We start from the raw sequence: 27,579 nt of genomic DNA, 5'->3' as shown, positions 1-27,579 counted from the left end.
CCGCAAAACAAGTGGGGGGCTGGCTTGCTTCCCACCGTGTTTTTGTGGAGGCTGGCTTGGCCGCAGTCACTAACTGCGTAGGACTTGGACATAATTCCCACACAGCTGCCGGATCATTTCCAGAACCCCAGCACAGCATGTCCCCGACACACACAGCCGCGCTCTCCCTGCTACTGCTGTTCGGAGCGGGGCACCAGTGTCTCGCAGCCCGTCCGTTGCTCGTGTTTCTGATCGATGGGTTCCGCTATGACTACATGGATGACCTGCACGCTCTACCCGGATTTCGCGAGCTCGTGGCCAACGGGGTGAAGGTGGACTACATGACACCAGACTTCCCGAGTTTATCATACCCTAATTACTACTCATTGATGACAGGTAGGCTATCTCAATTTCATTTAAAGAGGCTTTATCAGCATGACAGCAAGTAGGCTACAAGAGTGAAAAGTACAGTTTTTAAGATGCGAACGATCAAACATGTTAACATGTCAATTAAACAATTGTGGAAAAGGAACAGCCATGTCAACCATATTAAATAACACCTAGAACCTAACTCATGCACAGCAGCCACAATATGAAAATAATAATAACTCAGTAGGCTAGTAATAAACAAAGTAGACCCGCGCTCTCTTTCTGTGCGTTGTGAGTCAGTGTGTGGAACTATATGATGTGCTTTGTAACGGTTTGCTGTGTGTGTGTGTGTGTGTGTGTGTGTGTGTGTGTGTGTGTGTGTGTGTGTGTGTGTGTGTGTGTGTGTGTGTGTGTGTGTGTGTGGTGTGTGTGGTGTGTGTCAGTATGTGGAAATATATCATGTGCTTTGTGTCTGTATATGTGTTTGTGCGTGTGCGCGTACGTGTGTCAATATGTGGAAATATATCATGTGTTTTGTGTGTGTGTGTGTGTGTGTGTGTGTGTGTTTTGGCGTTTAGTTTTGGTGTTGTGGTCCAATTCAGAATGGTTCAGTTTAAACTGGCTGGAGTTTTGTGCATTCTGTTAGGAAGTAGGTTATAGCTCTGTCTCAACTTCATCTTTCTTGCATAGCTGGCTAAACTAATTGCGCTCCTCCTTCTCTCTCTACACACACACACACACACACACACACACACACACACACACACTTTAACACATTTATTTATGTCCACATAGAAAATAATCTGTACAAGGACACAAATATTAAAGGTGTCAGAGTACATTCATAAATTCATGGACCAGTGATAGCAAGTCAAAATAGAAAACAGTAGGCCTACTCAGTTCTCAGGGATATAAGAAGCAGCGTGTCGGCCATAAATGGCGGCTGCCAATGATAGCAGCGACAGCACAATACTTTGCAAGCCGTTAAACCCTCTTTTTGGCCATCCCAAGTTCTCCACCGACCTGTGAAGGTGGGTCCTCAGCTGCTAAATATGAAAACAAGTAGTCTGCACCTGTAACCAGCTCTGAGATGATATTTAGGAGTGGTTGGTTTAAAGGCTTACTCACAGTAAGAGTATTAGAGTAATTTACTCTAGAAGCATTTTCCGTCCTTATATCTAAAACCAGAGAATGCAATGGTTTCGGCTGTCACTGCCCGATGTGAGTGGAGGGCAGATGTGAGTCGCGCATTACTCAGATTTAAACGGTTTACTGCATAACGTGTCTTACTGAAATTTGTGAAATCCATAAAATAATAAACTTTTCTCTTTACATACAATAACAGAAGATGGAAATCATTTCAAAAATGTTTTAGCTATCTATGATTGTTAGATTGCTAACGTTAGCTCAAAACGCCATTCAAGTGACAGCCTTTGTTGTGTTTGATTGCTAACTTGTAGCCAGCAGCAGCAGTCATTTCAAAAACGTTTTAGCTATCTATGATTGTTTGATTGCTAACGTTAGCTCAAAAAGCCGTTAGCATCTTGTAGGCTACTTGTCGCAAAGTGACGCATGCGCAAACTCCCATCTGCACTCGTCGCAAAGTGACGCATGCGCGACTCAAATCTGCGCTCGACTCACATCGGGCAGTGACATCGGCTTTAAACACAACGTTAATGTTGTGAAACAGGCACAGTTTGGTTATGTTAAGGCACAAAAAACTACTTGGTTAAGTTTAGTAAAACATTGTGGTTTTGGGTAAAAATCTGACATTACTTCACTTCCAGTTACGCATGTGACGACGAACATGACCTAGCTCCGTTTGTTCCGTAAACATGCCGTTTACTTTTATTTTAAAACGGGGCCCGAACCCCTGTCTCCTTGGTGGAAGTCCTGTGTTTGTTTGAGCCATAAACCAGCCCAACATGCAGGGCGGAACTTGCCGCTCTTATACTTTGTCACTTTACCTTTTGCTCTGCTCCCATTTTATCTCTGGCCACTAGACCATTCTAAACGTAAATATTGGTTCTTATTGCTGCTTGAACAAACGACTTATGGGAGCGTCAGTGTAGTGTGTGCACCATTCATCTCTCCGTTTAAGAAAAACTATTTGCGCTCAAAGTTTGAGGAGAAAATGTAGGCAGTACAGTTTATTTATTAATTTTTGGGGCTCTTATGGCCTTTAATTGATAGGATAGTTTAAAGACAGGAAAGGGAGAGACAACATGGAGCTACGTTGCCTCTGCAAAATAGCCTCGGGAAGGAACTTGTTTTGGTGGAACATGTGTACGTGCAAAAGTTGGTTTAGTCGTGCAACAGAAAACTCAGATTGGACAGATAGTCTACCTAGCTGTCTGGATTTACCCTGCAGAGATCTCAGGAGCAGTTAACCATAGTCCTCAGAAATCCACCGGAGTTTAGAATGCTAACACAAAGAAAGAGGAAGGTGACGGACATCTGGACAAATGTGGGACATCCGGCGGAATATCCGGCGGCACCTGAACAATCCCAGAAGTGAAACATCATCGATATAGACTAGATCCAAACCTGTGCCACTGGAAAGGACAGCCTACATGGGGCGCACACTCAACCGAGTGAGCTAGAGGCCACCCAGGCAGGCAGTACAGTTTAACCACGATGTGTTATGGTGTCGTGCCGTCCCAACTCTCTGAAGTTCCTGTCTTCTTGAAGGAGTATTTAAAGGAACACGCCGACTTATTGGGACTTCAGCTTATTCACACTAACCCCCCAGAGTTAGACAAGTCCATACATACCCTTCTCATTTCTGTGTGTGTTGTAAGTCTGTCTGACCCCCCCCAGCGCTAGCTAAGCCTAGCACAGATCCTGGAGGTAACCGGTTCCAACTAGCCTACTGCTCCCAATAATAATACGTCAACATGTTCCTGTTTACATGTTGTGATTTGTATAGTCACAGGGTGTACCGTTTACCTCCAGGATCTGTGCTAGGCTTAGCTAGCGCTGGGGGCATCTGACAGAGTTACAACACACACCGAGATGAGAAGGGTATGTATCGACTTATCTAAATCTGGGGGATACTGTGAATGAGCTAAAGTCCCAATAAGTGTTCTTTTAATCTCATGCTGGAGGCGTTAACTTTAGCTGAATCTTCAATGGAAACAAAGATATTGCCGGTGCCTTAAACACAAGATTCCAAGAACCCAAATTCAACAGGCCTGTGTTTTGTGTTAACTTCCTTCATGACCTTGGCAGGATAAGGCAGCGCTGTATTATCATACAGCTGTTACGTCTCTGTGGAGACAGAATTGAACTACTCCTCCGCCTGAGGCAGGTTATGAGGTTATGTTGGACACTGACCTGACATGAGACCTGGGGTACAACGGTCTCAACAAACATAGCATGATTTCGTAAGCTGGAAATTCTACCATATTATGCGACAAAAGGTTTATATACGTATGTGTATATATAAAAGTTGAGAACTGGGGCTATTCATAAAAAAACATCTGGGCTGTAGCCCCGGCTCCCAAGCAAAGCACATGCAACCACCATCACAAATTGTCCAACATGTGCATGAGCACACACACAATGTAACCACCATTGATTGACAGACTGTGAACATTTTAACGTTTTTGGTTACTGTTTGTGTTGCTGTTTTTTTTCTTGTCATTCATTTTATAACGGTAATGTTTGTAATGTGTAGTTTTGGGCCTATGTCCTTTCTTTTTTTTTTTTTTTTTTAGATTATTTTTGGGGCATTTTAGGCCTTTAATGATAGGACAGCTGAAGAAGTGAAAGGGGAGAGAGAGGGGGAACGACATGCAGCAAAGGGCCGCAGGTCGGAATCGAACCCGGGTCCGCTGCGTCGAGGTGCAAACCTCTACACATGGCCGCCCGCTCCACCAACCGAGCTATTTGGGCGCCAAGGGCCTATGTCCTTTCTTTACTAATTAAATCAGTTTCGACCAGGAACACAACAGATAACAAATTTAAAACGGTTTAAAAACAAATTTCCTTCCTACAAAGCAGTCTGTGTACCATATGTACCATAATATGTTGGTAATGAGTATTTTTTTCTAGCCAAAATAATCCATACACTATGCTTTTTAACTCAAAAACGAGTTATATGAGCTCAGATCAATGAGGCCTACAGGCCATAAATAGCAAATAGAAGTTAAAAACTTGTGACGTACTTATGTTGTTATGGAAAACCTCAGGAGCAGCCCAACTGATATTCACTACGTGAAGAAAAAAAAAATCTCGAATCAAGGAGAATTTAGGAAAACAGTACAATTGAGTTATCGTATAGTGCTTTCCCAACTTCTGGAGTTCCTGTCTTCCTGTAGGTGTGTTTAAACTCATGCTGGAGGTGTTAAAGGTCAAATATAATATATTTACTGTATTTAATCAAAAAATTAGATCAGATATTAAGGAAACATTCTAAGTTGAAATACTATCTTCTCTGACAAGAATGCTAAAGCCAATATTTGCTAAAGCAGCAACCAAACAAACTGGATTAACAGAGATAGATTAATTTTACCCAAACTAAAATAACCTCAGCATCTTGCTAAACAGTTGCATGACCAGAGACGTGGTAAAACACAGCTTAGAGGCTTAGAGTCCTAAAGGACACCGACTTGGCTAATTTCCATATAAACAGGTGAGCGTTGCGCTTCATTAGTTTATGTCACTGCTAACGTAGTAGGGATGGGCATTTTCAGTCATTTCAACATTCATGTGTTTGCATCTAATTATAAAGAGTAATCAAGTTAGTTACTGTTGTGAAAAATCCGATCAGGATTGTTTTTTGGTTTGAATTTTATCATCTACTGGCTTGATCTCTGTGAGTAGATTCTGAAAGCAGCGGCAAGATCTCAGAGAACAAAGAGGAACGAAGCAGGGTTCAGTTCACAATGTTCGAAAGGTTTAATGAGACACACAAGGATATACATATTCTCTTACCGTAATGTGTAGTAAGATAGGAAAGAGTCCGGATGGGTAAAAGGATTGTTCCAAGGTTGGTTCACTCACACAGATAGAAAAACAGTGTTGCAATTTAGGATACAAATAAAACGATTGAGAACAACTTTCTTCTGAGTTCTCACAGAATGGAATGTGGAATGAAATATTATTCCCAACAGTTACTCAAAAAAATAAAAAAGTGACACATCCGGTGAAGTGATCCCGACTGGTGCTAATGCTGCCGTGCTAACTGCTAACGTTAACCATGCAAGCAGGCCATAGCTGTTTACAACCACCGTGATGGACATATGACAGAAACCGCAAGTTTGACTTCTTCATAATGGATACATGCAATTTAACTTTGTCAAAACAGCCTTATAACAGCCTTATTTGTTGGATTGGGACACAGCTTACGTTCTCTACAGGTCACTCTGCAATGTATGTAAAGTTATGTTATGGAATACTCTTGTGGCTAACGTTACCATCGCCAGCTTCAAGGTTGTGATAAGATGATTCCCACTTTGTTACATACTGGCATGTAATGCAACCATAATGTGTAATGTACAGTGTATAGACAAGCTGTATAACAGGATCTGAAAAGAAGTAGTACCGAAAATCTCCCCCCTGCCAAAATTTAGCGGCTGTTGCAGTGACATTTAGCTGAGAAAGGGTGGCTGTCAGTCACGCACAAAGCTTTTTAGCAGTCGTTGTTGTTAAGTTTAGCCAATATAATGTGATTGTCAGCAGGGTACAAAGCTCCGCGAGAGCACAGGCTTTTATAACCGTCAACATAAAAGCATGTAGCATCTCTGCTGCACTGTTTAGTAATGTCTTGCAATGCAAGTCTAACGTTAGCATCTAGCTACATTGACATTGTGGTTTAGCATTTGCAACCTGGCAACCCTGGTGAACTTCGACGCTGGAAAGGAGGGGCCCGGGGAGATTACCTTTAAGTTTAGCTGAATCTTTAATGTAAAAAGCTAGAACAAAACAGCTCGACCAAACTGCAGTAGAGCCTATCCTTAGGTGCGTGCATATTAGGGCTAACACGATATAAGGAAAATATGTGATATACGATAACGTTGTTGAATATCGTTAATAAACAGATATTACAATGTACTCAGTTATGCATTTTTTATGTTTTCTCAAATTGCTTCTTGAATTTAAAACAAATGAAAGGAAATTATTTTCAACATTCTTTTATTGAACAAATTAAACATTGAATTGAATATAAAATGCACTACTTAAAAAATGATTTTCTAAAGTGCCGTTATCTACTGATATTTTCTTTCAACAAAAAAAATACCGAACTAGTCTATCCCGATGTGTTTATTGCGCCAGTTGATATCTGTAAGCATATTCTTTTAATACGTATGAATGTTTGACTTAACGTTATTTTAGACTGAATCTAGCTGTCAGCTAGCAGTTAGCCAAATTAGCTGTTAGCTAAACTAACGTTAGCTTCCTGTTGGAGGCTAGCCATAGGCTAGCGTGGAACAGATCGTGCAGGTTGTAAACCGTAATATCTTGCGCATTTGCAGAACGGATCGTGCAGGCAGAACGGATCGTGTACCGACAGGGAGGGTGTCGGTTACCAATCTGTGCTGCCTGCACGATCCATCATGTGCAGAGGTGTCAAGTAACGAAGTACAAATACTTCGTTACCTAGAAATTTTGGGTATCTATACTTTACTGGAGTAATTATTTTACAGCATGCTTTTTACTTTTACTCCTTACATTTTTACGCAATTATCTGTACTTTCTACTCCTTACGTTTACGCCTCGTTACTCCTATTTCAGTTCGGCTTGTTTTCATTCCGGCTTGTCATCGTTCAAAAAAACACACACACAAAAAAAAAACCTATCCAGATAAATCGCGCCATCCAGATAGAGTGAATAGAGCTCAACCAAGGGGGTAAGCTTCGCTTCAGAACTCGAACCTCCTATGGCGCCATTTTGATGCTACAAAGTGATCACCTCCCGTTAGCATCCCATTGACTGCCATTCATTTTGACGTAACTTTGAAGCGAATAACTTTACATCTGAAGCGTTTAAAGACTCTATTTGTCCATTGTTTATTTCTAAAGAAACATGACAATGTATAAAAGGCTCCATTACCTTGTACCTCACGTTATGGCTCCGTAGCAGACGTTTTTGGAACGATTGTGTCATAACCAAGCGACTTACTGTCGCATAGTAGAGGAATTACCGTGTAGTACAGGAGAAGCTCGCAGGCAGTTTTGACTTACATTAGCTGTTTAGGTTTGATTACTAATGTTAACTAGCATTTTAGTTAGCAATAATTAGCATGTGACTATGTTATCTCCTTACATATACCTACGCTCTCCGTCTCTGCAAGATTCGGAATGATTGGGATTTCTCTTGGCACAGCTACCAAAAGACTTCCAACTTTCAGACAGGTTGCTCACATCACATTTACGTTGTCTCTCTCAGTTGGAGGCTGCGCAGTAATGCTCAGCGCTCACCGGAAAAGTGCTTCTAATATCCTTCACTGGTCTCCGTCCACAACAACGGGATCTGTTGGTCCATTTTATATATGTCAATGAGCTCAACAGTACCGCCCCTCCTCTGAGAGACCTTGGGTTCCGGAAGTAAATTTCCCATTAATTTCTCCCATTGACGTCTGGAAAAATCCGTACATTAAGAGTTTTAGACCATGCCTTGGGGTAACCAGATGGTACGTGACTCATATGAATACAATACATGTACCATTTCGAGTGAAAAAACAAACAGAAAATCCAAAAAAAGTCAAAGGTACAAGACTGTGTACATATCGTCATTTCAGAGCGAAGGAACTAGTCATCCCAAAAAAACACCGCGCACCACTGAATAAAGAAAGCTACGTTAGTTTAGCTAATGGCTAATTTGAGTAACCGCTAGCTGAGACAGCATGTAATAACTTTAAAAGCCCCTTAAAATAAAACCTGAAAATAACCGTTAAAATATTTAACAGCTGTTACATCAGCTGTAGCCTGCTTTACCCAGTGTTAAGTTTGAGTTAACGTTATTTTAGACTGAATCAAGCAGTCAGCTAGCGGTTAGCCGAATTAGCTGTTAGCTAAACTAACGTTAGCTTCCCGGCGGAGGCTAACGGCAGAAGCGTGGAACAGATCGTGATTCGTGCAGTGTCGTAAGTCCTCGTGACGGTTCGTGCAGGCAGCTCCCCCTCCTCACCAGCATGAGTTCCACCAATCAGAGGCATCACTGTGGGATTGTGGGATTGTTCAGGATTGTGGGTAATGAAGTACTTATCCAAGACATCACGAATAAAAGACGTTTATCTCAAAACAAGGTTGGTGCCCTATGATTTTTGGTGTCTATATGATTATATAGAATCGCTTAGTCACGTCGGCATGCTGGTTTTAAGTCTACCATCGATGGTTATAATTTTATGGCTTATACTCCAAATTGTCAATGGAGAAATTGCATTGTATTTTTACTTCCGGAACCCACTGTGGGCGGGACTGTTGAGCTCTATTTGTGGTTGGATGAGAAGTATAAACATATACCATTCCGACACCCTATTGGTTTGTACGCGATCCATTGCACCTGCACAGACCCGGTGCTAATAGGGCACCGGTGCCAATGACTGTTATCTACTGTACCGAATAGCAACGCGGATTTCGGTGCCTAATTAGGTGCCACTTAAATGCCTGCGCTTCTCTTTGATGCTCCAAAAATGGACGTTTGAGGGAACTGAAACATCGCCGCATGGGACGCTAGTTAACACTACAGTTGGCCGCAGGTAACGTTAGCCTACCGTTAGCTAGTAGCTGGATTAAACACGGTTAAAATTGTAACACCAGACTGTAGCTGCCGTTGTCTGAAATAACAGCCTGAAATAAGTTATTGTTATAAGTTATTGTTATTACATTTTTAATAAATCATTTAATTTTGACCCTGTGGCCTTAGCAATACACAAGCCGTTCTTTAATGTCGCCTTGTGCTCCTTTGTTTTTTTTAAGATCAACTTTTTATTGTTTTATATTTTAGAACATACAGAACAATACAATTGGTGCTTCCTTTTTTGTTGAGGTGGGGCAGTGCACTATAGGCCCCTGTGGGGGCTAAGCTTTTGTCCTTAATGGCATTTTTTCCCCCTTACATTACTTTTACTTTTATACTTTAAGTAGTTTTGAAACCAGTACTTTTACACTTTTACTTGAGTAAAAAGCTTGAGTTGATACTTCAACTTCTACAGAAGTCTTTTCAAACCCTAGTATCTATACTTCTACTTGAATAATGAATGTAAATACTTTTGACACCTCTGGTCATGTGCATGCGCAAGATGTTCGCGCATGCGCAGATGATAATCCTGTTTTACGAGGATTATCTAAACCCAACCGTCCCGTTATCGTTTTCTTTTCCTTAACCTAACTGCGTCAAAAGTGACGCCAATAGTCCTGACCCAGCGCGTTTAGATAAAGCATTGGATTCCAACAGCAGGTTCTTAGAGGGATTATATCTCCAACCTGGCCTGGGAACGCCTCGGGATCCCCCAGTCGGAGCTGGTTAATGTTGCTCGGGAAAGGGAAGTTTGGGGTCCCCTGCTGGAGCTGCTCCCTCCGCGACCCGATACCGGATAAGCGGACGAAGATGGATGGATCTTTCCAAAAGTCAATGAGTTATCATTTTAAAATAATCGTGATTTCAATATTGACCAAAATGATTGTGATTAGGATTTTTTCCATAATCGTGCATCCCTATAATGTGCCTTTTTTTTGTCTGAACACCACAGCGGTTGTCTTATAGCATGCTGTCAACCTAGACATAGTCTACAGCAGGGGTCGGCAACCTTTTTGATATTAAGTGCCCTTTTCAAAATTGGTTGAGTGCCATGTCAACATTAAGTTTAATTATGACATCACATCAAAATGTAATATCCAGGGAATCTAATTCCATGCTATTCCATAGCAACATTTGATAACATTTATTTCTCATAATCAGGACCTTGTAATTATTATTATTGTATATTATTATTATGATTATGGAAACATGGTTTTAGTATGCAGCATCCTGATTGGTGGAAAATGGTCTAACAAAAATATCACTGTCAAAGAGCCTGAAGCGAAAAGTTGACGTGGAAAAGCCCAGCTTTAATGATGAATGGACTGATAAGCAGGTCCTGTATGCCTCATTTTCAATGAAACGATGCTGTGGCAAACTAATAACACAACCAGCATCATTATCAAGAATGAAGAACACGAACATAACGATTGCGTCATTCACGTGTCATTCACGTGCATATTAAGTAAACAACATGTATTTGTTTTGGTCTTATAATAAATCCATATTTACCGCTCCAGCGGAGAGGATGGTTTCTTCAGCCAGCTTAAGTTCATAAGAATTTGTCCAAATTTCAAGAATCCCTGCAAACTAAGATAAACAGACTACTAACCGATAGATTTTGCTTTAGCTTGTTTTGTAAAGATTTGCTATTTGCAGAGTGGAGCTGTGTTTGCGTAAAACAGCGCAGCGGACAAGAGTGTACTGAGCAGACAGAGAAGATTGAAATATCGCTTTCTACATGTTTATGCCGGTCTGCACTAACCTGACTCCGCCAGATGAATTGCTTCGCATTTGCTCGGCATATCCATCTGGGAACTTTCCGTTGGAAAACTTTTGATAAGGGGCGAAAATACTGGTTAGCTGATTGGATAAACCATCTGTCTATCACCTATGTTGGTGATAGACGGGCCAAATCAACCAATCAGATCAACGAAGCGTATGAAAATACTACCACAAGCCCCTGCTGCTGCAGGCAAAGCATAGCTCGTTAGCTCAGCAAGCAAGCAGCATGTCGGTAAAGGATATTTGCCGTTTGTGTAACGAGAATTTATGAATAAAAGGCACCCTTTCAGGTTCCCTGTCCATATTCCAAAAGAAGGATCCAAGAGAAAAAAGCATTAGCGAGCAGCTAACAGAATTAGGGCTACCACTGTCTGAAAATACTGGTTAGCTGATTGGATAAACCATCTGTCACCACCTAAACCCGCCTCAAAACCAACGCTGATTGGCCCGGTCGTTTGGCGAATGGCTCCAAATTTTCTCTATCTCAAGATGCCAGACTGATCTGCGAGTGGAAAACTGGAGCTCGCGAGATCAGGACGGTCTCACGAGGCTATGTCTACACAGGTCAGTGCATTGATAAGTATTGGCTTTTAACTTACGAAGGTTTTAATGTAGCCTACTTACAGTAACAAGACTAGCGTTAGTTCATCTGCCCCAGCAGCCGTTGGTAATAGTCTTTGTATTGTTCCCAGTCAGAGATATGAGTCAATCAAACTACTGTAAATAACAGGTTCGCAACTGTGAACGTTGTAATTTGGCATGCGGATGAGAGAGTGCTTCAGCATTTCAACCATGATTTCAACACTTCAATAACTCTCTTGCGCACATATTGCCAGCGTGCCTTTGGTTAAGGTCCCGTGTGCCCGTGGTGGCACGCGTGCCTAAGGTTGCTGACCCCTGGTCTACTGTTCTCAGTACCAATTCAGCATGTATTGCTGTCTCTGTGCTTTGAATGTTTGTAGAGATGGTCCACTAGTTGCTGGGATCTTGTTATTTTTAAAGCTGGGCTGTACAATGAGTTATGAGCGTTAATGTGTAACTACACAAGATACGGATTACTGCGGGCTTGTAGTTTGTTTTTGTATATATGCCAAGTATAAAGATACTGTGTGTAAGTCATGTTGCATGTGTTTTACAAATTATTAAATAATTTTTGTATGCTAGAGAATGGATAAGAGATGTGTGTAAGGGTTGAGATTTCTGACCATAATCTAAGTCAACCTTTTAGTTGTTGTCATAATGCAGAGCCAATCTCACTTAGTTGTTGTTCTATTGCAGTCACTTTTAGGGGAATTATATCGTCAGTACCAGCAGTCGTTGCTTTTGAAGTTGATAACAGCAACTCTGAATGAGTCATGTGAATCTTTGTCTGTGAGATGGGTATAATAAAGTCTTTATTATATCAGTTTTAGATTGTGTGTTGAAGGTCTGCTAAATCGTAGCTCTACAATTAAAATAAAAAAATCTAAAATGTAAGCCAGGACACATCATTAATTTATGTCATCTACAGTAGTAGCTATCTAAAATTGACGGCTTGGCCGGATAGGGCCTTGTACAACACAACATTTCAGCTGTTGTGCAACTGCTTTCCACTCATGCGCGTTTGCTGTGAAAAAAGATAAAGGCAACGCAATTTTCTGTTCACGTTAACGGTGTATGTTAAAATGCCCGTTATCTGCCGGACGCAATAGCAATGCGGATTTCGGTGCCTCATTACAGTGCCACTTAAATTTTTAAATTTCTGTGCTGCTCTCTGATGCTCCGAAACAGACGTTAGAGGCTAAAGAAGCATCGCTGCATGTAACACTAGTAAACACTAATAACACGTTTCACTTGGCAGCAGGTAACGTTAGCCTACCGTAGACAGTTAAAATGCTGACAGTTAAACGGTGTAAAAGTGTGACTGTATTTCATTGTAGAGGATTCCAACAGCAGGACGTACAACAATCTGCCGCTAAAGCTATGAGCTAAAAGACACAAACTAGCACTTGGTCACTGCTGTTGTCAGAAAAACTAAACAGACGGGACTAAATGTTGCATTTACTTAAAGTTCCCATGCCATGGTGCTTTTTGGATGCTTTTATATTGACCTTAGTGGTCCCCTAATACTGTATCTGAAGTCTCTTTCCCGAAATTCAGCCTTGGTGCAGAATTACAGCCACTAGAGCCAGTCCCACAATGAGCTTTCCTTAGTATGTGCCATTTCTGTGTAGCTATTGAGGAGGGGGGGGGGGGGCAAGGTGGAGGGTGTGGCCTTGACCAACTGCCACTTTGCTCGTTTGAAAGCCATGATGTCTCTCTCTCATGGGGGGGCCAAATTCTCTGGGCGGCCAAAACAGAGAAAGGGGAGGTAACCTTGATTGTTATGACCTCATAAGGAGCAAGATTCCAGATTGGCCCATCTGAGCTTTCATTTTCTCAAAGGCAGAGCAGGATACCCAGGGCTCGGTTTACACCTATCGCCATTTCTAGCCACTGGGGGACCATAGGTAGGCTGGGGGAATGCATATTAATGTTAAAAATAAAGTGAAATTTTCATGCCATGGGTCCTTTTAAAACTGGTGAACCTTGTGGTGCATTCAAAGTTATTGTAAAGTAAATGCAACATCTTTCCTAAAGTCAATGAGTAATCATTTTAAAATAATCGTGATTTCAGTATTGACCAAAATAATTGTGATTAGGATTTTTTCCATAATCGTGCAGCCCTATAATGTGCCTTGTTTGTCTGAACACCACAGCTGTTGTCTTATAGCATGCTTTCAACCCAGACATAGTCTACAGGGACTGTTCCCAGTACCAATTCAGCATGTATTGCTGTCTCTGTGCTTTGAATGTTTGTAGAGATGGTCCACTAGTTGCTGGGATCTTGTTATATTTAAAGCTGGGCTGTACAATGAGTTATGAGTGTTAATGAGTAACAACACAAGATACGGATTACTGCGGGCTTGTAGTTTGTTTCTGTGTATATATGCCAAGTATAAAGATACTGTAAGTGTATAAGTCATTTTGCATGTTTTTTGTTTTTATTCACTACTGAGTTGTACTCTGAGTGCTTTACAAAACAGTATATATTTTTGTATGCTAGAGAATGGATAAGAGATGTGTGTAAGGGTTGAGATTTCTGACCATAATCTAATGTGGGTGAATGTATCTGGCCTTGATAGTTTGATTGAAAAGTTCTACATGATGATGTAATAAAGCATCATTCATAGATAAAACATGGAGTCAACCTTTTAGTTGTTGTCATAATGCAGAGCCAATCTCACTTAGTTATTGTTCTATTGCAGTCACTTTTAGGGGAATTATATTGTCAGTACCAGCAGTCGTTGCTTTTGAAGCTGCTGTTGTCACACAGTGATAACAGCAACTCTGAATGAGTCATGTGAATCTCTCAGTCTGTGAGATGGGTATAATAAAGTCTTTGTCTTTATTATATCAGTTTTAGATTGTGTGTTGAAGGTCTGCTAAATCGTAGCTCTGCAATTAAAATAAAAAAATCTAAAATGTAAGCCAGGACACATCATTAATTTATGTCATCTACAGTATTAGCTATCTAAAATTGACGGCTTGGTCGTGTTAGGGCCTTGTAACGCCCCAAAGCCTCATATGTGGAAACCAGTTGCAATGTTTTGCCTACCCACCTGGAGAAGCAGAACTTGGGAAGCGCAAAGTGCTTTCTGCCATCAGACTGCTGTAGTGTGACCATTGCACTTGCCTGAAATCAGCTGTTCTCATCATATGTATAGGGGTGTGGGCTTCCCACACAGAGCATACTTTAAGGGAAGTGCTCTTTATTATAAAGGTCATAAAGATATTATGCTGAAGCTTTTTGTAAAACACTGATACAGATTGTAGGTTAGGGTTAGGTATCGTTCAGGTTTTTTCCAATACTGGTGCTAAAACAATCCTTTAAAGTGGTGCCGGTGCCTAAACGCTGCCTGAACCATTTCCGTGGTTTATTGATAAGGTCATATGGTCAAATTTAAATAATTTATACAAATTGTAATAACAATAACTTATTTCACCAGTCAATGGCTGTGAAGCAACAAAAATTAGAACCACTAGATGGCAGAAGGGTACTTTAAAACAACAGCTTGAGTTTCTCGGGGTGCACTTGAATGCACCATGAATTTACGAGATGCTCATGAGAACATCGAGAGGGAGATATTTTTAGCCCGCTCAGCTCATAGAATTCAGAAAGCTAACGCTATCCATGGTCCATAGGCTTGGGCGTGTGTATTCCCATGGCACATAACTCAAGCTAGCAAGGGGGGGAATTAGTCTCTTTAAGCCACATTTTGGTTTACCTTTCTTGTTCTGACTAAGTTGTGTTTTTTGTTACTTTACACACAGATTGCTTTTTTCCTATCTTATAGGTTGTTAAGAAGATTTCCTGCCATCCCGTGAGTTCACATTTCCACATTCTTTCCTTAACTCTCTGGGTTTGAGAGCTCAGCAGGATTAGAAGGCATTTGTCATGTATTTAGATTAATAGCTTCACAAGTTTTTATCACACAAGCATGGCAAAAATATTGACAGAAACCCTATAATTTATAAGGAGTTACACGCTCTTTAACATTCCTCTTGTTAAACTTCAATATTAAATGACTCGCACTTAACTGCCGCCATCTTTATTACGGAGCGGAAGCTACATCACCACCAACGTATTTTTAAACCTGTAAAAGTGGCGAGGAAGCTGGAACGGCTGAACACAAACTATACAAATGTAACATATACATGCGTTTTTTCCAATAAGTCCCACTATACTGATGTCAGTTAGTGAGAAAACAAGCCGGGAAACAGCAGTTGGCGGTAATGCTCCGGCCAGCTGACAACACTACTCGAAATGTATATGTACTGCACAAGTGTGCACAGTGTACTACCTGTAAGTGCACTCACGGAGGTATCCGAATTGAGACACACTTCAGCTCTCCAAATAGCCACAGCCATGCACTCTGAGTGTGTCACTGACAACATTTCTCCATCCTACTCAGCCTTTGTATATTTGAGACTTACTGTTTGTGTTGGTAGATTGTTGTTTGTTTGTTGTTTTATTTTAAAGGGTGGCCACTATCCGATATATGGGAAAAGAAATGAGGCATTAATTGCTCTAATTCCACGGTTAAACAGCACAATCAATGAGTGTGCCTTGCCCTCTTGAAAGGTGCCAAATGCCTAAGACTCAAAAACATGGCCCGGCCTACCGTGTAAAATTACATTTGAACTTTCTGTCAGTCTGCATCTTATAGTGGGAACATTATAGAATCTGTTGTCCACGGCTGCTCTATCCTTTATGAAAACCTCCTTTATTCATTGAATCCCTGCAGCCCTTTGTTTGTAGCAGGTCAGATATTTGATTAGATAAAGCCTAGAAACAATGCCATTATGCATCAACTGTTTACTTTGATTAAATCCAGGGCTCGACAGTAACGGTTGCCCCGGTTGCCCTCTTTCGCAACCACCTGATCAATATTTGTGTTTTTCTTAATATATAAAAACTAATCAAAACTTACAAAACTGGAAGGTCTTATTTCAAAAGAAGTCAATATTTTAATATTTCTCCGTAAAGTTTAAACACTACGTCCGTGCGCAACACAACATTTCAGCTGTTGTGAGAGTGCCTTCAACACACGCGCGTTTGCCGTGAAAAAAGATACAGGCAACGCAATTTTCTGATCACGTTAAATCAGTAGTGTCAAACTCAGTTTCACTAAGGGCCATATTGGAAAATAAGAACACATCAAGGGCCAGACATTTAGAGTTTATTCACATGCTTTCATTTTGAAAAAGTCAAATATCTTTGACTGTATTATTGCATGTCTTATAAAGCCTTCTCCCTTATAGTTTGGTCGACATAAAGCCCTAAAACAGTCAGCAACAGGGTGAAATTACCAAAAGCATCGGCAAAAGTGACAAAAACTAGGTGGGCCAAAATTTATTGTGAACCTAAATTGATATGTGGTCCGGATCAAAATCTGCGAGGGGCCTTGAGTTTGACACGTGCGTTAAAGGGATGGTTCGGAGTAATTTCACCCTAGGGTCCTTTGCACCATGACCTCGAGCCAAAGCGCCCGCCCCATTTTTTGTTTTGTAAGTACACCAGGAGTTTATTTAAATAACACTTGCCTGATGGCTTCTACTCTCTGCTGTTACCGCTGCTAGCTAGCTAGCTCTCCAATTCTCCTCCATTAGTTGTAGCTCCTCCACCTTCGAAATTGAGCCACTCTTTGTCGCGTTCGATGCTAACTTCAAACTCTGCCATTTCGTTGATCTCTTCTTCTGTTCCCTCGCTTCTTGCTCCTTCTACACTACTTTACTGATAGTATCTTCCGGCAATAGATGTCGTGCTCTGATTGGGATCTGGCACTGGTGCTGAAAACGTTTTTTGGTATATCCAAAGTTTTTGAGGGTCGAGGCTTAATATTAAGGGGGGCACAGGTCACCCTTGGCCCCCCCATAGAACCGCCACTGTGACAATGTCATGTGTTGCTCTGATTAATCACCAAAATGCGAACAGGGTAATAAGATAATCTAACCTTGATAATCGGTGGAACTTTGCAATTTCTTGAAAATCCAAAATTATGCAGAATATTTCTCCTGGGATGTATTTATTATCAAAATATGTAACTGAGTGGATAGAAGCATGTGCATATTTTAGATTAGCCTAATGTGTGTCAGAAGGTGGAAAGGACAAAACAAAAGTCGTTGGGCAAAACATAACACATAACTGACTGAGGATGATGACTCGGTGAAATGGATATTGGTTGTGTGTGTGTGTGTGTGTGTGTGTGTGTGTGTGTGTGTGTGTGTGTGTGTGTGTGTGTGTGTGTGAGAGGCATGCCTTTGTGTTGTACCTCCCTATCTTACTAAGCCCTATAAACAACAGCCCATCCTGGCCAACGGGATGTGAGTTTTGGAGCCTGCCCCCTGATGATGTGCTGATGTGTGTGTTTTGATAGAGCACATTCTATCACTGGCTGGAGACACACACATGCACGCATCCAGTTCATTGACACCTCCCTTCATCAAAAACGTGCATGTAGTTTAATTTCTGATAACAAAAGAGGAACAAGACAAAAATCTGTTACAGTTTTGTCACACTTTATTAATGCTCAGAACAAAACGTTCTGTTGAAGAGTGCACTCCCAAGAGAAGTTTTCCATCTCTTGTACCCTTTATTGTTTTTTTCCCCCTTTAAGCCAAAAGGATTTCTTATCCATTCTCAGAATATTAATTACTAACAAAACTTTAGCTGTCTCTTCCCAGTATTAGACTTTGACCCTTTTGTTACCTCCCTTGGAGGCAACTGTACGGTTCTAATTTACTAAATAAACCAATCACTTTGTCAGATACACATTCCACAAGCCCTCTTGTTGACTTGTTACTTAATTATAACAGTTCACTCGGGTGGGGCTACATGGCACACACTGAGAATGATTAACCATTGGGGAAATAATACTTGATTACACATGCAGTAAATATGTTCAAAACATTATACAGCGTTGATTGTGTAATCGTACAATTCTCCCCACAGGTTTTAATAGTTTTTGGACAACAATGGAACTCTATGGTACAGAGGAATACTAACAATAATAGCTAGGCTTTGGATGCTCAGACTAAGCTATTTTGTTTTTGTTATGTTGATTTTTGTCAGGCCGTCACTGTGACGTTCATCAGATGACCGGAAACTTCATGTGGGATGAAGCCTCCAAGAAGGAGTTCCTGATTGGGGTCAACCCTGACAGTCGGTTGCCTCTCTGGTGGGATGGATCAGAGCCTTTATGGGTCACCCTGCAAAACCTGGGAAAGAAGGTTTTCATGTACTACTGGCCGGGTGAGCACACACAATGTTAACCTGAACACTCAGCTGAAGGCTAAGGCTTGTCTACACAGAAAGCGTTTCAAGGCTCTCGTTTTGCTTTTACTTGTGTACTTTTAATACATATTAAATGAGCATTGTTGGAGGGAGCCCGAGATCCAGGAGTTTTCTTTGCCAACAACTGCTTCTTGTAATTATTGTGCACATGACAATAAATAACTTGAAACTTGGAGGTTGGGGGTAAGGGATGATTCCAGGATTCTTTTTAACGTGGGGTGGCACAGGGGGGACCAATAATCAGCAATTTTTTCAGATTTTTTCAGGCATTTTTCAGAATACATCATAGAACATCTGCTTAGAAATATAGGAAACATTGGATAGGATAAAGCACAATGTAATGATATAGGTTTCAGTCTGCCACTTAAAAAAAAACAGATCCAGTGCTAGTTCCATGGTATCAGAAATTTGGATAGTCGTCATGGAAACATAAATTGGTCATGTGACAAGGGCTGGGAAAATTGGCAGAACAGGCAGCCTGTGAACAGTACTGTGATCCATTGGAAATCCCAACTGTCAGATTGACAGAACTCTAGCCCAATGGATTGGGCCCCCCTCCTAGCCCTGGGTTGAAGTATCAAACTTGGAATCCAAGTTGGCCCTGTGTCAGAAGGTTGTTGGTGCCTGGGGGGTGTGGCAGCCTAAAAACCTGCTGGTGGACACCAGCAATGAAGGAGGCTGTCCAGCTGAAGTTAGAGGCCATTGGGGCTTGGTTGGCCCAGGGGTCTCCTGAATCAGCAGGCTGCTACTCGGATCATGTGTACATTCGGCGTTATATCCCCATGGAACTTTATAGGCAGACCTTCAGTATTATACAGTGAGATATTTTGGAAGTGTATGAAGTGAATAAAGTGCATTTCTTATATATGTATGTTCATTTACAGTAGTAGTACCATTTTTTTGTGAATATAATGTCCCTGCCTTGAGAAAATATTGTTGTAGTTCCGGATTGCAGATGTTTACACCACGTCTTTGACATTTAATTGTTTTTCTACACCCTAAAAATGTGAGCATGTAAGCAGTTATAGGACCATGATATAATGAATAGGAACACCAGTAAGTAGAAAGACCTCCTTCTATTTATTTCTAAGAGGAAGAGTTATTAGTATTGAACCACCAAGTCAGCGTCCTGAGCACAAATGCCCAATGATGAAGTTTAAAGTTGGGGTAAGAACTCACTTCAAGTCCCGTGTGCTACTATTTGCGATGTTAACCATCCTAAGAAGCGTCTGTAAATAATGCAGTGATATCACGTTGTGTCTTCAGGCTGCGAGGTGGAGATTCTGAGTGTCCGTCCGTCATTCTGTGAGGAATACGTCACCAACCCATCAGAGAAAAACCTCACAGATGCGATAGAGGATGCTCTCAATGTCCTGAGGTAACAACCCAATGGCATCATGTGACCCATGGCTTACTTTTTGCCCATACATGGAAAAGAGCTGTCAACTTGAGATTTGAATGGCATTAAAGTAAATACTTTTGAGCTTGCGTTCTGAGAGCTGGGGAAAAGTAGCATAAGCATGGGCAAATAAAGGCCTAAAATGCCACAAAAAATATATTTTTTTACACACCGAGCCAGAGAGATTTGTGTGTGTGTGTGTGTGTGTGTGTGTGTTTTGTGTAGGTCGGGCCAAGCAGGCATGGCAGCAGTATATTATGAGAAGATAGATGTGGAGGGCCATCACTTCGGCCCAGAATCTGAACAGGTCAGGACAGCTGTGCGACAACTGGATCTCGCTATGCAGACTCTTAACAGAAAAATCAAAGTTAGTAATATCCCTACCTGTAGTCATGTTTCCATCTAATTGTCAAGCGAATTTTAAGCGAACTTTTAAAATGTCGCAAAAAAAGAAAAGAAAATGTGAATTAGAAGCGTTTCCATCAACTGGTTTAGAGCAAATAAACTAGACGTAGACTAGCGTAGTTTCGTCACACGTGGTTGTAGATTGCAAACCGGCTTGCTAAATCAAAGAGTTTAGAAGCTAAGTTCTTTGGCTAAATGGAGAGAGGTAGCATTGGACAAGTTGGCCACCTGTGCAGAATCCAGGGTTGTGGCAGAGACGTTTGGTGTCAGCGAGACAACCATTCACCAATGTGTATACGCGGTGTGCAGGGCCGCACGATTCAAGCTGTTGAACCAATTTGTCAATTTACCCGACGTGGCTGGGGCCCAGGCTATAGCGCACCACAACTCCACCACGCAACAAGTGTACGGCGTACTGGGTGGGACCCATTTCCCGATCCTTCCCCTATCCGATGGATACCGGGACTATAGTTCGCTACGTCACAACTTATTCAGCAAAGCTGTTTCCTTCTCCCATTCTGCGCATTAACTCTTTTTCGAAAAAGGCAAAAACTACCTCAATTTGAGGACATTTTTTTTCTTCAAATTTTGCCGTTTCCATCAACATTTCCTAATGCAGTACTTCAAAATGCGCCTAAAAATACGTTAATGGAAACATGACTATTGTTAATAAAATATACAGCTACTACTGCTTCTCCTGTCATGCAGTTTAATTTTTCAACTGCTTCTGTTGCTTGTGATGTTTCTGCAGGAGAAGAAGATGGTGAACCAGCTGAACATTATGCTGTTTTCAGACCACGGTATGACAAAGATCCAGTGGATGGAGAAGGTCATTGAGCTGGACAAGTATATCAACATGACAGCCATTGTCAAGATGATGGACAGGGGACCAGTGGTCAGTCTGTGGCCCAAAGATAACAAGTACCAAGAGGTGAGGCCAATAAAATGTGTTCAAATTAGCCTTTTCAACCACCACCTTATCCTGTTGTCCACTGTGTGTCTAAAGCAGGCTGTACCATGCCAGTGTAAAGATGCTACAATGTGCTCCTAGTAGTCTCTAGATGTGACCCAGAACCATAGACGGTAAAGCTAATGGACATAGAAGCAGTGACATCACCCATTGGCGATTTGGCCTTTGCCATCTTGTGTCGGGAGGATTTTCTTGATGAAATGGTGGAGCTGGGGAGGACGACGCAGCCAAGCCAGTGTTGATTATGGTTGCAATGGCGCTAAGCTAAGCTAAACACTAAAGAGTGAAAATTGTTTTCAACCCTTCTGAAGCGAGTCATCCAGTGATATCCGGACGATATCGCTGTCAGGCAGAAACCTCTTATCTCCATATTTTGTCATTTTAAATTATTTTCATAAGTCAACGCTATTGGTCACCATTTACATCTGTCTGTGGGTTTTACAAATATTTAAACCATGACGAGGAGTATTCATTTGACTTTTTCTGATGTAAATAGCTCAATAAAATGTTTTCAAATTAGCCTTTTTTTGCATTTCCTAAAAAAACACATGTTCTGGACATAAAAGGTTCTTGCCCGACAACCAGGGTAGGGTTGCATGATATTGACAAAATGTAATATTGCGATATCAATATTAATGTAAATAATTAGCATATGTAAAATTACAAAAGTTATGGGAAAACGCATCAAAATAGATTCACAACAATATAGTTCACAGTGAGACTTATGTACGGCTCCGTAGTGCGGCTGGACCCTGGGTCGGTCGTTGATGAAAAATATTCAATCTTTCTGACTCCAACTCTGCCTGCACTGCCTTTCTGAACTGTTTATAAAGTTGTGGGATAGCTACCTGTGAGAAATAGATACGGGTTGGTGATTTGGGAACTGTTTGTCTAGTTCATTCAGAAGCTTCTTCAAAGCCTTTTTATCCTCTGTATGGATGGGCATCATATCTTTGGCCAAATAGTACCTGATAGTATTGGTGATTTTGGTGTGTCTCTTTGAGTTCTTGTCCTACTTTGTGCCACTAACAAAAGCACTCGCTAGCGAGGCTTGATTGGCTAGCTCTGGCGTATTAACCAAGGGGGTAAGCAAGCATCCAGAAAGCGTACCTCCTATGAGGAAATTCTGAGGCTATCAAGCAATCACCTTCAGCTAGCATTCCATTGACTCCCATTCATTTTGGCGTCACTTTGACAGCGAATAACTTTACATCTGAAGCGTTTAAAGACTCTATTTGTCCATTGTTTAACACAACAATGTATAAAAGGCTCCATTACCTTGTATCTCACTTTATGGCTCCATAGCAGACGTTTTTTGTAAAAATAGGCTAACGATTGTGTCATAGCTACGCGACTTTCGCACAGTAGAGAAATTACCGTATAGTCAGGAAAAGCTTGCAGGCAATCAGGGGGGACGTTGAGGCATACAGTCAAGGGAGAAGCCCATAGAGAGTCAATGAAAGCATCGGAACAAAATATTTCAGCAACGTTTTGCTCCACTGACTCCCTTCACTCTCTCTTTAGGTCCTTTCTTTTCTTTCGCTTCTCTGATTTGTTGAGTTTTTTTTTTTTGTCTTTATCTTTTTCTTCACTTACCCTGTCAGTCTGTGCACACACGTCACGTAGTACGCTCCATAGGATTTGTCACGTAGTGGACCTATGCGCTGACGTGCACCAACATGTGCAAGTGGCACGGTGACTGGCCAATGAGACTTGATCATTATAGCGTTTCAAACACAGCCAACGGACGGGACGCTGCGCTCCACAAAATAAACAAAATATCGCACACTTTTGATATAATATTGCGCAACGTGATATCGCGATAACGATATTGAGTCCATATATCATGCACCCCTAGCTCAGGGATATGCTTCAGTGACAGTAAAGATTCAGGATGCTCTCCATAGTGCACCTGTAGAAGTTGCGGAGTATCCTGAAGGCCATGTTGAACCTCTTTAACCTGTATGGGGAGCAGAGCAGTCTTTGTGATAGGGTTTCAGCTCGAATCTGCATCCTTTTCAGGCAGTCAGGTACTGTACGTTGTTGTTAGTAGCTGGCCAATAGAGCTTGGCAATATATTGATATTATATTGATATTGTTATATGAGACTGGATATCGTCTTAGATTTTGGATATTGTAATATTGTGATAAGACACCAGTGTTCCTGGTTTTAATGGCTGGATTACAATAGAGTGATGTAATTGTTTGAATTTACCGGTTTTAGCTTTTCTATTATTTGCCTTAACCCACTTAGTTATTATATACACATTAATGATGATTATTTATCCAAAATCTCATTGAGTAAATATTTTTTTGTAAGCGGCAATTGTCAACACTACAATATCGTCGCAATATCAATATCGAGGTATTCGGTCAACAATATCGTGATATTAGATTTTTTCCATATCGCCCAGCTCTACTGGCCAAAAGGCTTCTATTATTTTTATTCCTTCCTTGTCTTCCTTTTTAAGTGCATCTTGGCTCAGGGAAAATGAGATGACCTCTTCAAATATGTTTCCTTATACCGGTATTATTATAACATCAACCTGATCCTGAAAGGACAGACTGATTGTACGAACAAATTACAGTATAGATTTTTCTTGAACATATATAGCAGGTCACACATTTCTCTATGCAGCTGTCTGACCAGCTAGCACTAGTTAGTAAAGCTATATTTTGTAGAAAGGCTTGGTGTTAAATTAACAGTTTGTGTGTATCTGTGTGTTATGCCAGGTGTATGCCGCGTTGTCCCAGGTCCCTAACATGCGTGTCTATGCCAGACAGGAGATCCCTGAACGTTTCCATTTCAAAGGAGGGAGGTTTGTTTCCCCCCTGACGCTGGTGGCTGAGCCAGGCTGGTTCATCATCGAGGTAACGGATACAAATTTCACTTGTATCAACACATTCACTAGGACAAAGTCTTCTTCTCTTCACCTGCAATTTTTTTTTTTTTTTTATATGAGCAACTGCATTTGAAGTGAATGCAAGCATATATATAGATAGAAAACAATATGATATATATGCGTGATCTTATGATATGGCAAGAATCTAGCTGCCATGGAAGGTTACCATTTAGTAGCTATTCAAAAATGAAGACTTATTACTGCATACTTTGCTCTATCTTTTGTTAAAATGTGTGTGTGTGTGTGTGTGTGTGTGTGTGTGTGTGTCCAGAACAAGGAACATCTCCCATATTGGAAAAACGACTCCGGGGAACCCTCAGCCTGGCAAAATGGTTGGCATGGTTACGACAACGAGTTCCTCGACATGAGAGGCTTTTTCCTGGCATCAGGACCTGGTAACAAAGTCATATTTTAATAGTACAATCTGGGCATTGTTTTATACCTGTGATCTTTCGAGCAACCACCACCTCCTCCTGTTGTCCACTGTGTGTCTAAAGCAGGCTGTAGCATGCCAGTGTAAAGACGCTACATTGGGCTCCTAGTAGTCTAGCCCTTGTGTTGTCCTTCAGGTCCCCCCGGTGACCCTTGCGTAGTATGTGATGTTATTTCACGTGACCTGGCACAGGGGTGGGGGTCCCAGAGACCCGTGCTGCGATTGAACGCATTTGGACAGGCTAATACAAAATGTGAATGAACTAACCAAGTCCCCATGACACGTAGGACAATACAAGGGTTAAATGTGACCCAGAACCATAGACAGTAAAACTAATGGACGTAGTGGAGCTGGGGAGGATAACACAGCCCAGCCAGTGTGTTGATTATGGTTGCAATGACGCTAAGCTAAGCTAAACGCTAAAGAGTGAAAGTTGTTTTCGACCCTTCTGAAGCGAGTCTTCCACTGGAGTTTTACTGGCGCGGACCACTGAGTAATGCTGCGGTTCATCTGCGTGTACGGCAGAACAGAACATCAGCAGACTTTACCTTAAGTTACCAGCTAACACTAGCGTTAGCTAGCTAGCATGGTTGGCAGGGCGTTACCGAACACTGAACAACCCATTTTTAGGCAAACCAAAGTGTTCCAGTTAACTTTGATGAAGTGAAAACACACAATGACAGGGACAAAGTTTAAGATGAAAACACGGACAACACCCAAAAACCAGTTCAGGGCTATTTTAATGTACACATTGTTAGCATGGTTAGCATTGCTAAGCCTCTTTGCTGATTTACAGGTCCCAAAGCTACCCCTGCTTTATCATTTAACAAAACAGGACCAAAATTTAAAAAATGAGCATCATACTGAAGAAGAAAAAGAGTTGAAACTAGCGATTGAGACCATAAACTCCCTATGAAAATGTTTTTTTCTTTTTGCAACCAGAGGAGTTGCCCCCCTGCTGGAAATTGGATAGAATACAGTTCTAAGGCACTTCGGCATTGGCTTCGCTTTTCAGACCCTGAAGCTCCGTCCATTATTTTTTTTACAGTCTATGCCCTCCATGCCCAGAACCCAAGTGAGCCTGGGTCTTGGTTGTTTGTTTTGTGGCAGACAGGAGAGTGTGAACTGTGCAGGAGAAATGACATGTACTGCTGCTCTGTCAGTATGGTCTCTAGTTTGTGGTGTGGTCAGGATATTCATTTGAGACGTAGATATAATTACGTTTACTTCATTTCATCCAGACTTCAAGCGGAATGTTCAGGCTGCTCCAATTCGATCGGTGGACATCTATAACCTCATGTGCTGGACGTTGGGAGTGAAACCTTTGCCAAATAATGGGTCCTGGTCTCGGGTGGAGTACTTACTGAATAGTTCCGATGATCCATCTCTGCCCACAACCCTCTGCTGTATGAGTGCGATAGGAGTACTGCTTGCACTCTGGCACTAAGCAGTCCGATGTCTGAGCATTTTCAGTTTTTGCCTGTGGTTTTGTTTTCTTCTGCAATTTCTCTCAATTTTCATTTGTTGTCAATCATGGTGAAAGATGAAAAGTTAGAGCTACAACATGTCAGCAGGACTTGTATTCAGTGATGCAAGTGTTCAGGGTTTCTGGTGCTTTACTGTTTATCACATGGTATATCACCGATATATACCAGTGTCAAATTTCTTGTATGTGTTCACATATTTGGCCAATAAGGCTGGTACTGATTTCTGGGTTAAAGGGCACAATCCTAATCATTTTCTAATACGTTTCTACAAAGTTTCCTGGAAAGAACTAGCTCATTTGAAACTAACTACAGGGAAAATAGGAGTGTTCTTGAAAAGAACTGCTCCATTTAAACTCAACCTATTCATTATTAATCGATTATTGGAAACATTATTCTCTATATACAGTATGTTACACTGTATGCTTGCCTTTAGACAAATTTCACATTTATGTCCAGCTGACCTGCTGTTCTCGGACTAAACTGTGTAGGTTACACAACCAATTAATAGAAATCAATTAATTGGTAGTGAATGTAGAGGCTGAGCCCAAGCTTTAAGCCCCTGAGGTGCTGTTCCACGGGTAGAGTAATTGATGCCCTTTTTACCTTTTTGATCAATGAAAGTCCAAATCCTATTTGCAGTTAAAACCTTTGGTTCCATTTATTTCCATGAGATCTTCATGGGTTTCCAGACAAATTACTGCTTGTATGTATGCCTGTGTGGTGTTGTGGTGTTGGTGTGCGTGTGGTCAAAAACTGTATGTGCTTCTGGGTTGCACCCGAGGAACCAAAGATTGGTTCCTATTTATAACAAGGACACTAATTGGCTCTTACAGTGAACAATTTAAGTATTTCCAAACTACATAGTTCTTTCCAGGAAACTTCCTAGGAAATGGTACAGAAAAATAATACAGACCCCCATAAAATAAAACATTACTGATTTCTGTGTTTTGTAACCTTGAAGCTGTTGAATGTAAACCTCCTTGCCATCTTTGTTCCAAGATCTAATTTTCGATTGTGTACAAATTTAAAAGGTCCCATGACATGGTGCTCTTTGGATGCTTTTATATAGACCTTAGTGGTCCCCTAATACTGTATCTGAAGTCTCTTTACCGAAATTCAGTCTTGGTGCAGAATTACAGCCACTGGAGCCAGTCCTACAATGAGCTGTCTGTAACTTTAAATGCTATTGAGGAGGAGAGAGGGGGGCAAGGTGGAGGGTGGGGGTGTG

General features: G+C 41.3%; 1 protein-coding gene across 1 annotated transcript; it reads left to right on the top strand.

Moving 5' to 3' along the window:
* enpp6 (ectonucleotide pyrophosphatase/phosphodiesterase 6) lies at nucleotides 1-27,579 on the top strand. The gene is made up of 8 exons (XM_028589343.1): nucleotides 1-375; nucleotides 18,533-18,712; nucleotides 20,021-20,132; nucleotides 20,379-20,520; nucleotides 21,310-21,489; nucleotides 24,262-24,399; nucleotides 24,703-24,826; nucleotides 26,106-27,579. Exons 1-8 carry the CDS (start codon nucleotides 138-140, stop codon nucleotides 26,309-26,311), a joined length of 1,320 nt encoding a protein of 439 aa, XP_028445144.1. The 5' UTR covers nucleotides 1-137; the 3' UTR covers nucleotides 26,312-27,579.

This window comes from Perca flavescens, chromosome 10 (genome assembly GCF_004354835.1).
Source record: "Perca flavescens isolate YP-PL-M2 chromosome 10, PFLA_1.0, whole genome shotgun sequence".
NCBI lineage: Eukaryota > Metazoa > Chordata > Actinopteri > Perciformes > Percidae > Perca > Perca flavescens.
Note: the sequence above shows the minus strand (reverse complement) of the source record. Positions and strands in the feature narration are given on the sequence as shown.

Bases quoted from the DNA above. Each gene is read 5' to 3' on its own strand.
- enpp6 (XM_028589343.1), top strand. From the start codon at position 138: ATGTCCCCGACACACACAGCCGCGCTCTCCCTGCTACTGCTGTTCGGA. The intron at 20,133-20,378 runs GTAACAACCCAA...TGTTTTGTGTAG, and splicing joins GATGCTCTCAATGTCCTGAG to GTCGGGCCAAGCAGGCATGG. The intron at 21,490-24,261 runs GTGAGGCCAATA...GTGTTATGCCAG, and splicing joins AAGATAACAAGTACCAAGAG to GTGTATGCCGCGTTGTCCCA.